A 12,179-nucleotide genomic window follows, 5' to 3' on the forward strand; every position below is an offset into this window, starting at 1 on the left:
TTTTTAAATACAAAAACTTTCAACTGTAGACACTTCCAGATATACCAGGAATCAGCAAATTAGGAGGAGGATAATGCTACAATATACACCACTATTGATGCCAACGGCATTATAATTAATTGTAACAGGTTAGCAATTACCAGTATTCATCCTTCCCATGCCGTTGTTGTTCAAACTATGCATCCTGTTCTCTGTATATCTTTCTCATGGGAGATGGGAGGATGCTGCAGTATAAATTGTGCTGCAGTACCCGAAGATTGAAAGAGTAAATGCACACTAACTTCGTTTTAGTTCCAAAACAGTTACCCAGCAGCATTGGTGAGACCATAGGAGCACCATTCAGGACACAGATGCTCTCCCAATCAGTGATCCTGCTGCTTAAGCCAAGTCCTGAACTTGCAGTTTGAAGCTGCAATCCAAAACAAAGCTTAAGAGTAAAGTTTACATTCTTTTCCCTTTTGACCAAAACCCAATTATTTTGTTGCCCAAGCAACTGTATTTAATGTCAGGAAGCTTTATATACAATTCAAATAGGTTTAACCTTGTGCAAAAGCAATAGCTATAGGTTTAATATTTCAAATTTAAGAGAATCAGGACCACGATACTGGCAATGGATAAAGTCAGAAAGGAAGTAGTTAAATTTCATAGGTATAGCAACAGGGGATTAAAAGACATTTGGCATCTTGACCTAACAATTGATAGGTTCTAATCTGCTTCTGAATGCAAAAGCTCTTTTGCACTACGAAACAGTTTAGTTTAGAATTCTGCCAGATGACATTTTAAACATATTCCGATGGAGTATTGGAACATGAAGATAATAGTAATGCTCTAAAATTCTTTTTTCACAATTTCAGAACATAAACCATGGAAAACCTTGCCCACTTTCGGTTTCTACTTCTCAACAGTTAATAATGAAAACCAAACTGCCTGTTGGCTTTTGGCATCATCTGCAATATTAGTTGTCGCCAGCTGAACTCATGTGGCATGTTTATTGGTAATCTGTGGTTCAGAACAAGGTTAGCTGATGTAAAGGAGGTCTGTTTAATCTTTCGCTCTTAAAAAGGTATATATACCCTTCATTCGAACCAAAACCTCAGGGAAGTTTCCAGAGATTGGCAATTTCTCCTGCCAGATCAGATTAACCAGGTTATAGGGCAGAGAAAAAACTCATTTATAAAAACATTTAATAGGATTATCTTGAGCTGTAATTCTGATTAACCATATTTACTGAAACTACACTCGGAAGAGAGCATTATCAATAATAAAACTTAGTCATACTTCATTTTTCTTTTTAAAAAAAGGAACAGAACAAATGGGCAACCAATTATTTCAGTGCTTAGGTTGTTTCTCTTGTTTAAAGCAGGGAGTCCTAAAATTTAAATTATTCTTCAGTCTTTAGATGAATAATGCAGTTCAGCCCAAATTACTCAGAAGGATACCAACAAGTAGATTTAACCTTGTAGACAATATTTGTTCCTCAGATTTAGAAACAAAAGCGTAAACATTTATGGGTACGGATCTTTTTTTTCAAAGCAGTAAATTTACATTTTAGTGGACAACAGTTTGTGTAAATGTGAAAAATTTCACTCCATTCCATAGAACCTAAAAAAAATGTTTTGGTAAAGACAAACTCATCTGTAATCCCAGGGATTTTTTTCCCCATGTTTAAACTGTAGTTTCATTAAACTTACTTATCCTCTTCGTCCCTTCAGGGACATAAGTCTACAGTTTCATTATACCAAGTTTACTTTCATGAAAGATTCATTCGGACATTTTTGTTTAAGCATATAGAGGGAGACAACTCGCATGTGAAATGCTTGCAGTAAACTAAAGCACAGGGATATGAACAGCCTACAAATAGAGCTAAGAAATTTAGTAATGTAGATAATCTGATGCAACTTTAAAGATATCACTTTCTAGCTGTAATGCTTCTGTGGTGCTCAAGATTGACTGTGCATTAAGATAGTACTTTTCTAACCCTAGTAATTATATATTTATATATTTGGGAGCCATCATGCGGACAATTAATGCAGAAACCTTAAATATTGCAGCATGTTAGAAGCCGATCCTGAAAAAGAGGTGCTTTATCTCATAACAGGAGTGGGGTGTTTTTTGTGACAAGGCAAAATACTACAGATGCTGGAGATCTAAAATAAAAACTGAAAATGCTGCAAAAACTCAGCTAGAGGAGAGAGAGGAATAGGACGTTTGGATTAGGGTGGATGAGGTACAGAACTAGAAGCTCCAAAAGTATGGATCCATACATTACTAATTATGGATAACCAAATGACTGTATAACGTACCTGGGCCACTCAACATAGCTTTAATAGTGCCAGAAGTCAATGCATGTTCTCGCTTTACAATAAATTCATGGCCATCAGAGGAGATCAGCTTTACATACATAGCATCAGGGCCTTCACAGCCTCCATAGGTCCTCTCTTCTCCATCTGCCAAATATTAACAGTGTTTAATTAAACTTTCCATAGTTCATTTAATTCAAATCATTTTAAACCTATCCACCATCAACACACAAGGTTTTAATTGTTGAAACATTTGAATTTATATTAGATCCTTAAACAGTGCCGTTACTTAATTTCTACACTCGAGATTACTACAACAGATTGGGTATAACTAACTCCTGCATTTATAAAAACTTGTAACTCAGCTATAAAATACTTGAAAGACATATAGTGACACAACGTCATATTGTCAAACAACGATGATTGAAAGTTTAAAAAACAACAACAAAGTGAATAGATTTTAAATAAATACATCGAAGTGGAATTAGACTGTTGTGTGGCAGGTACCCTCAAATGCCATGAAAGCAGCAATCTAGTTAAAAGTTTAAATTATAACATTATTTGAATTAAAGTTTGGTTTTGTTGGAATGACATTTTAACAGGAAGAGTGTTTTTTATGCTGGTTGAAAAAAGCCAGGTGAAAGCAAGACCTGGACATCACTGTTGTTCCACTACCAAGCAATAGTGCTAGCATTCTTTGAGCTTTGACAAATGGTCATCTGGGCTCAAAACATTACCTCTTTTCTCTCCCTACAGATGCTGCCAGACCTGCTGAGATTTTCCAGCATTTTCTCTCTTTTTTTTTAAACAAACAATATTTAATGAGGTATTTTAGGCATAACAAACAACCACAGTACAAGAAACAATAGAGTACAAAGAACAGTAATAAAAAAAAAAACAGCCGCCGACATCCGTCCCTCCAAGACCCGCCTATCTAACCACCTACCGTGTACTACCCTAGCCCCCCCCCCCCCCCCCGGCTGACGATTAATTCCCCGTGAAGAAGTCAATGAACGGTTGCAACCTCCGGGCGAACCCTGACACCGACCCTCTCAAGGCGAACTTGATCTTTTCCAGGCCGAGAAAGCTCGCCATGTCGGTTAACCAGGCCTCTGACTTTGGAGGCCAAGACTCCCTCCAAGCCAGTAGTATCCGTCGCCGGGCTACTAAGGAGGAATAGGCCAGAACATCTGCCTCTCCCTCCTCCTGAACACCCAGATCCTTCAACACCCCGAAGATCGCTACCCCTGGACTCATTTCCACCATTGTCTTCAATACCCTGGACATGACATCCGCGAACTCCTGCCAATATCCCCTAAGTTTTGGGCATGCCCAGAACATATGGATATGGTTCGCTGGTCCACCCGCACATCTGACACACATCTTCCACTCCAAAAAGTCTACTTATCCAGGTCGCTGTCATGTGCGCCCAGTGCACCACCTTAAACTGGATCAAGCTGAGCCTTGCGCATGTAGCGATCGCATTGACCCTGCTCAGCGCCTCCGCCTATAGGCCGTCCTCCAACTCACCGCCCAGTTCCTCCTCCCACTTACGCTTCAGCTCCTCTGTATGAGTCTACTCCACCCCATTAATTCTTTGTAGATGTCCGAGATGCTCCTCTCCCCCACCCATCCCCTAGATACTACCCTATCTTGAATCCCTCTTTGTGGCAGGAGTGGGAAGGGTGGTAACTGCCTGCGCAGAAAGTTCTGCACCTGTAGATATCTGAAATCATTCCCTGCTGTCAGCCCAAACTTCTCTTCCAGCACCCTTAAGCTAGGAAAGCTCCCTTCCAGAAACAGGTCCCCAATCTTCTCAATCCCTGCCCTTTGCCATACCCGAAATCCCCCATCTAAGCTCCCCGGAGTGAACCGATGATTGTTACATATTGGGGACCAAACCGACGCCCTCACTGCACCAACAGATCTCCTCCATTGACAACAGATCCTCAGGGCCACCGCCACCACGGGGCTGGTGGAATATCTCGCCGGCGAGAATGGCAATGGTGCCGTTATCAGCGCCCCTAAGCTGGTGCCCCTGCATGAGGCCACTTCCATCCGCTCCCAAGCCACTCCCGTCCCTACAACCCACTTCCTTATCACCACAATATTGGCCGCCCAGTCATAATTACTAAAATTTGGCAGGGCAAGCCCCCCCCCCCTCCGATTCCTCTCAAGCATCACCTTTTTCACCCATGGGGACTTACCCACCAAACAAAGCCCAAAATGATTTTGTTGATCCTCTTAAAAAAAGACCGCGGTATGAAAAGCGGGAGGCATTGGAACACAAATATAAATCTCGGCAATATCGTCATCTTAACCGTCTGCACCCTCCCTGCCAGTGATAGCGGGAGTGCATCCCATCTCCGAAACTCGCCCCTCATCTGCTCAACCAGCCGGTGTGGTGATATGCATCACTGTAAATACACAAGGGGTTAATGTAAGTATACGTAGACTAGCTAGACACTAGAGGGAGCACCAGAGACATGACACACAGACATTCAACCAATAGGTCAGTAAGATAGGACACGACCAATGGGCATTCACGATACACACTACCACAGGGGGGGCATTACACCAACCCATATATAAAGGACACAGTACACGTGATCATCCTCTTTCCAGTGGAGACACTCAGTGAGTACAGACACAGGGTTGATTGAACATCACACCCACCACGTGGATTGTAGCAGACCGGTTCGTCAGTCTGAGTAGCTATAGAAGGATTAACAGTAGAATCGAATCAGAGTAGGAGAATTTTTAATAGTTTAATAAACGTGTTGAAGTTATCTCCATGTCTGAACCTTGCTTTGTCAGAGTGCACATCAAGGAAGCAGCTTATGCTAAGTCAAGAGCATAACAAGACAGCCGGGACAAGTTCAACTTGTGCAACCGGCCCCAGTCGCGCGCCACTTGTATCCCCAGATACCTAAAGTTGTCCCTCACTAACCTAAACGGTAGCTCCCCCAACCGACCCTCCTGGCCTCTTGCCTGGACTACATACATCTCACTCTTTGTCATATTCAGTTTGTATCCCGAAAACCGGCCAAATTCCCCCAAGTCGTCATAATCTCCCTCATCCCTGCCCCTGGATCCGCCACATATAGGAGTAAATCATCCCTATACAGCGACACCCTATCCCCCCCCCCCCCCCCCCCTCCCCCAAACCGAACTAGCCCTTTCCAGCCCCTGGAAGCTCTCAGAGCAATTGCCAGCGGCTCTATGGCTAGCGCAAACAGCAGCGGGGAGAGGGGACATCCCTGTCTTGTTCCCCGGTACAGTCTAAAATAGTCCAAGGTCGTCTTGTTTGTCCTTACACTAGCTTCCGGACCCTGGTACAGCAGCCTGACCCAGTCCCAGTCGATAAAGCCCCTACCAAACCCAAAGCTTCCAAACATCTCCCATAAATAGTCCCACTCTACCCGGTCAAACGCCTTCTCTGCATCCATGGCCACAACTACCTCTACCTCCCTCCCCTCCGGCGGCATCATAATCATGTTAAGCAACCTTCTAATATTGACCACCAATTGCCTACCCTTGACAAATCCGGTTTGGTCCTCCATAATCATCTCCGGCGCACAATCTTCAATCCTGAAGGCCAAAACTTTGGCCAGCAGCTTAGCGTCCACATTGAGCAATGAGATCGGCCTGCAGCTCCGGGTTTGTGTCCCGCTTCAAAATTAACGGGATGGTGGCCTGTGACATCGTTGGGGGCAGCACGCCTCTATCCTTTGCCTCGTTAAAAACCTTAACCAGCAACGGCCCTAATATCCCCGAAAATTTCTTGTAAAATTCTACTGGGAACCCATCCGGTCCCGGAGCGTTGCCCGACTGCATTGGCCTCAGAAATTTCTTCGGCCCTAATTGGAGCCCCCAACACACCCACCTGCTCCCTGCCCACCCTTGGGAAAGTCAGCCCGATCAAAAAGCGTTTCATTCCCTTGGGCCCAGGGGGGGCTCCAAGCGGTAAAGTCCGCTATAAAAATCCCTGAACGCCCTATTTAGTCCAGCCGAATCCCCTACCAGGTTCCCATCCCCGTCGACCACCTTATCGATTCCCCTGGCCGCCTCCCTCTTCCTCAACTGCTGAGCCAACATTCCGCTGGCCTTCTCCCCATAATCATACAGGTCCCCCTCGCCTTTCTAAGCTGCTCCACTGCCTTGCCTGTGGACAGTACCCCAAATTCCACCTGCAGCCTCTGACGCTCCCTTAACAGTTCCACCCCTGGGGTCACCGCATACCTCCTATCTACCCGTAGGATCTCTTGATCAGTCAGTCCGTCTCTGCCCTATCCGTCCTGTCCCTATGTGCTCAGATTGAAATCAACTCCCCTCTCACCACTGCCTTCAGCACCTCCCAGACCACCGCTGCTGAGACTTCCCCTGTATCATTGACCTGCAGGTAGTCCAGCACACACTTTCTTACTCTCTCACACACCGCCTCATCCGCCAACATGCCCACGTCCAATTGCCACTGCGGGCACAGGAAGCTCTCCTCACTGACCTGCAGTTCCACCCAATGTGGGGCATGGTCCGAGATAGTGATGGCCGAGTACCCAGTGTCCACCACCCCCGCCAGCAGATCCCTACTCAAAATGAAAAAGTCGATCCGGGAATACACTCGGTGTCCATGCGAGTAGAAAGAAAACTCCTTAGCCATCGGCTGTCTAAATGTCCATGGGTCAATTCCCCCCCCCCCCCCCCCCCCCCCCCCCCCCCCCCCCCCCCCCCCCCCCCCCCCCTTTGCCATCGCTGGCACCTTCCCCGTTCTCGAGCACGACCGGTCCAGGCCGGGGTCAATAACCGTATTAAAATTCCCTCCCATCACCAGCTTGTGCAAGTCCAAATCCGGTATCTTCCCCAGTACCTTCCTAATGAAATCAACATCGCCCCAGTTTGGCGCATAGACGTTGACCAATACCATCTTCCTCCCCTCCAGCTTACCGCTCACCATGACATAACGGCCTCCCTGTCCGAAACAATACGGCCCGCCTGGAATTCCACCCGCTTATTAATTACAATCACCACCCCTCTCGTCTTAGTATCCAGCCCCAAATGGAAGACCTGCCTGACCCAACCCCTCCTCAGCCTAACTTGATTAGTCACTTTCAGGTGCGTCTCTTGCAGCATCACCACGTCAGCCTTCAGAGCCCTCAGGTGCGCGAACACACTAGCCCTCTTGACAGGGGTCTAGGACAACTCATCGCCGCCAAATCAGCGCCAGCCCAACTCATCGCCAGCCCACAATAATAATAAAAACAAATACATAACAAGTAATTACCGACTAATTAGATCCACAAATTACTCAATTACCAACACACCTATTTGTCAACAAATAAATCTGCTCCTCCACATAACAAGTAATAACCGAACTAGATCCACAAATGACCTTCAGGACAGGAACTTCAATTTTATTTCTTCCAATTTTAAACCCTTTACTTCAATTTTAATTCTTCCAATTTTAAACCCTTTACAATGGAGCAAATTTTAAGTCAGCGAGGCAAAGAGAAGTTTTCTCATAATGGATATTTGTTCATTTTTGATAAATTCAGTAAAACCGAAGGCGATTTGATGTTTTGGCGATGTGAACAGCTCAGCAGATGCAAAGCAAGAATTCACACAAGATTTGGAAACGTAGTGAAATTCATAAATACTCACACCCATGACTCTTCACCAATACGAATAGAAGTGGCAAGGACGACTACAAAAATTAAAACCCGAGCCGAGGAGACAATGGAAAACCCAAGTGTATTGATTAATGAAGTTTTGGCGAATGTTTCCCAAGCGGAACAAGGATCACTACCGTGTGCGTCTGCTCTGAAGAAAACAATTCGACGGAAACGGAATCAAATTAGCGTCCCTCTGCCAGACCCAATTGACCTTCATCAATTAGCAATCCCTGATGAATATGCGACCTACGAAACGGAGCCAAACCAGAAGGAAGTTTTTTTACTAAAAGACAGTGGTCCCGGAGAAGACAGAATCTTGCTGTTTGGAAGGAGAAGTTGGTTGCAACAGTTGGCTTCATCAGAAGTTTGATATGTAGATGGAACCTTTAAGATAGCTCCGAAGTTATTTTCCCAGGTTTATATTGTACTGGCTCAAAAATTCAGAGGAGTCATCCCAGTACTTTATGCTCTTTTACCTAACAAGCAAAAAGTTACATATTCAAGGTTATTTGAAATGATAAAAGAAATTGAGCCCACCGTAAACATGAAATTAATTGTATGTGATTTTGAACTCGCGGCATTTAGTGCAATCAAAGAAATATTTCCAAACGTAGAATTAAAAGGGTGCTTCTTTCACCTTAGTCAAAATATGCAGAAGCACATTGCGGCTTCGGGTCTAACTTCTCGTTATAATAACGACAGCAAGTTTTCGTTACAAGTCAAGATGATACTGGCTCTTGCATTTGTCCCTGTCGAACATATAGATTCCTATATTGATGCCTTAGTTGACGAATTATCTACAGAGCATTTGCCAATCCTGAATTGGCTCGAAAACAATTATATAGGTCAGTTAAACAGACGCGGAAATAGCAGACGTGCCCCACTCTTCCCAATGGAAATGTGGAATTTGTATGTTCGAACTTTAAATCATGAAGACAGAACCAACAACCACGCAGAAGCAGCAAACAGAAGACTACAAATGGAATTAGGGATGGAACATTCTACAATATGGAAATTCATTAATGCACTCAGAAAAGTTCAAAAAGGACGAGACTGTTATTTGGAATTGCTTATAGCTGGCAGTGCACCACCAGCAAAATTAAAAAGATACCTAGATACTGATAACCGCATTCTTAGGATAGTCCAAAATTTTAATGAAAGGATTCCTATTGAATATTTACGCGGTATTTCTCATAACACAAGTCTTTTCACCTCCATTAATTTTTATTGAGCACACCATGAATTTCAATTTTAAATAAGTCTTTTCACCTCCACTAATTTTTATTGAGCACACCATGAATTTCAATTTTTAGTTGGGCTGGCGATGAGTTGGGCTGGCGATGAGTCGGCGGCGATGAGTTGTCCCATTCCCCCCCCGACAGGCCCATTCAGCCCTCTAACATTCCAGGTGATCAGCCTGGTTGGGGGGGCACCGTTTCACCCCCTCCCCCACCGATTAGCAATCCTCCTTTCTGCACCCCCCCACCCCTGCGTCGCGCCGCCAACTGCCCGCCACCAGGAAGCCCCCACCCCTGACCTCCTCTCCATCCCCAGACCCAAGTCCCTCCCTCGTCAGCAGAATAGCTCCCCCCCACCCCAGTAACATCACTCTAAAGCCCAACGCCTGCCCTGTATTGAACCAGTATACACCCCCCACCGTGCTTCCGTGAACTAGCTCACTTAACTAGCCTGTTGGCCCTCGCCTCCGGCGCCACAAAGTCTCCCACCTATTGTTCCCTACTCCCCTCCCCCTCGTGCCGCCCATCAAAACCAATTCCCTCATCAAACCAAGACCAAACAATCACCTAATTACCATAGGAGACAGCCCAAGACAGACAGAGACCCCGACCGCGCACCCCTTAATAGTGCAAATTAAAATACGAAATTAAACATAGAAAGCCCCCATCAACCACCCCCATCAAAACACCAAAAACAACCCCAACAACGACCGAATATCTTTTACTTCCCCGTCTTCACCCAAACTTCAAAGACAAACAAAAAAAAAAGGACAACTATCAAACCATATATACATCGTTCAAAAAAGGAAAGAGAGAAAGACGCTGCCGCTTAAGTCCGAAAAGTCCTCAGTTCTGCGCCAGACCCTTCTTCTTGGCAAAGTCCATCGCCTCTTTAGGCGATTCAAAGTAGTGGTGCTGGTCCTTATGGGTGACCCACAGGCGGGCCGGGTAAAGGAGCCCAAATTTCACTTTCCTCTTAAACAGGATCTCCTTCACCTGCCTGAAGCCTGCCCTCCTTCTGGCCACCTCCACACTCAGGTCCTGATTGTCACGCAGTATACTATTGTCCCACTTGCAGCTCCTGGTGCGTTTGGCCCACTGGAGGACACACTTTGTCCAGAAATCTGTGGAACCGCACCACCATCGCCCTTGGGGTGGGGGATCCCACCGGCCGTGGCTCCCTCGCCATTGCCCTGTATGCCCTATCCACCTTCAGCGGCCGGGGGAAAGCCCCTTCCCCCAGAAGCTTCTGGAACATATTTACCACAAAAGCGCCCGCACCAGCCCCCTCAGGGAGACCGACAATTCTCAAATTCTGTCAGCGCACACTGTTCTCCAGCTCTTCCACTTTTTCTAACAGCCTCTTCTGCTGATCTTCAGCATCCCCACCTCCAGCTTGACCACTGTTTGGTGCCCTTCCTGGTCCGGCAGCGCTTTCTCCAACATCTGGATTGTCCGATCCTGGGCATCCAGCCTCCGTTCCATTCGATCAATCGACTCCTTTATTGGGTCGAGACAATCTCGTTTCTGTCTGGCGAAGCCACTTGAATGGCCTGCATCAGCTCCTCCATCGATGGTTGGGCCGTCGCAGCAGGGGTCCGAACCTCGGCAATGTTAACTTCAGCAGCCACTTCTACCCAGCCCTTGCTTATCTTTCTGTTTCTTCCCTTACGGTCCTTTGGGGTTCTCAGTTCCATGCACCACTGTGTGCATCCAGTACTTAAATGTCCGCACTTTCCAAATCAAGACTCAAAACCACAGAAAAGTCGGGGGAAAAGTTCCAAAGGTCCGACCAGAGCAGGAGCCACCAAGTATGCGACCTACTCCCTCATAGCCGCCACCGCAAGTCTCCAGCATTTTCTCTTTGCTTGCATTCGTTGACTTATGCTCACATGAATGGCTTTAACATTTCAACAAACTCCTTTGAAAGAACTATCCAATTAATCCCACTCCCCCGGTTCTTTCCCAATAGAGCTGAAACTCATTTCAGAGGTATTATAAATGAGGTTGGTGGCAAGTCCAGAGGTGGCGATCTTCAGTGTGTTGGAAGACCCGGGAACTCAGGGGGTTAGAGAGGCCGACGTCCTGGTCTTGCCTCCCTGGTGGCCTGGATACGGATTTTACTAGGGTGGAGGGACTCGGAGCCCCCGAAGTCGGGGGTGTGGGTTAGTGACATGGCGGGGTAACATTAAATTCACCTTGAGGGGTTCGCTTACAACTTTTTTTAATTTTTAAAGAGTACCCAATTCATTTTTTCCAATTAAGGGGCAATTTAGCGTGTTCAATCCACCTAGCCTGCACATCTTTTGGGTTGTGGGGGCGAAACCCACGCAAACATGGGGAGAATGTGCAAACTCCACACGGACAGTGACCCAGAGCCGGGATCGAACCTGGGACCTCGGCGCCGTGAGGCAGCAGGGCTAACCCACTGCGCCACCGTGCTGCCCAGTTTACAACTTTTAAGACCTACAACTTTTAATAGATTTGGGTTATGAGGAGCACAAGTGTGCACTTTCCAGGTGTTATGCAACAGAGATCTTAAATATTTTTAAACAAAACAATGTTTATTCTATGAATCCAGTTGACATTTTATAAACACACAGTATCAACTACCAACACAAATACCCCCCCAAGATACAGTACTCATAGGTAACCCTTAGTAACTTTCCTGACAACATCCATAAGCCAAACACCCTTTTTTCATACAAAACAGTAGGTTTGCATTCCTCACAGAAACAGGCATTACTGCGAAGTTATCACATGGTCTGGAGACATTCTTTAGCATGCAGAGAGAGACTAAAATACACCTTCTTGGTTTGAATGCAGCTCCCCAACTGAAAACGAAACCAAAAAAAAAAAATCAGAGCCACAAAGCAGCTTCCAGCTCAAAACGAAAGTAAAAGACAGAATCACAGTCCAGCTCCACCCACATCAGTGACATCACCGCAGTCATTTGATTAAAAAAACCTTTT

The 12,179-nt window shown here is 45.7% G+C and overlaps 1 protein-coding gene across 2 annotated transcripts in view; it reads right to left on the bottom strand.

Moving 5' to 3' along the window:
• LOC119972621 (elongin-C) overlaps positions 1-12,179 on the bottom strand; it is a 37,275-nt gene that overhangs the window by 3,476 nt on the left and 21,620 nt on the right. For both annotated transcript variants that reach the window (XM_038809628.1, XM_038809629.1), the window contains one exon: positions 2,304-2,447. In XM_038809628.1, coding sequence (XP_038665556.1) covers positions 2,304-2,447 — 144 coding nt within the window. The remainder of the gene's footprint in view (positions 1-2,303; positions 2,448-12,179) is intronic.

The sequence above is a fragment of the Scyliorhinus canicula genome, chromosome 10, assembly GCF_902713615.1.
Source record: "Scyliorhinus canicula chromosome 10, sScyCan1.1, whole genome shotgun sequence".
NCBI classification, from domain to species: domain Eukaryota; kingdom Metazoa; phylum Chordata; class Chondrichthyes; order Carcharhiniformes; family Scyliorhinidae; genus Scyliorhinus; species Scyliorhinus canicula.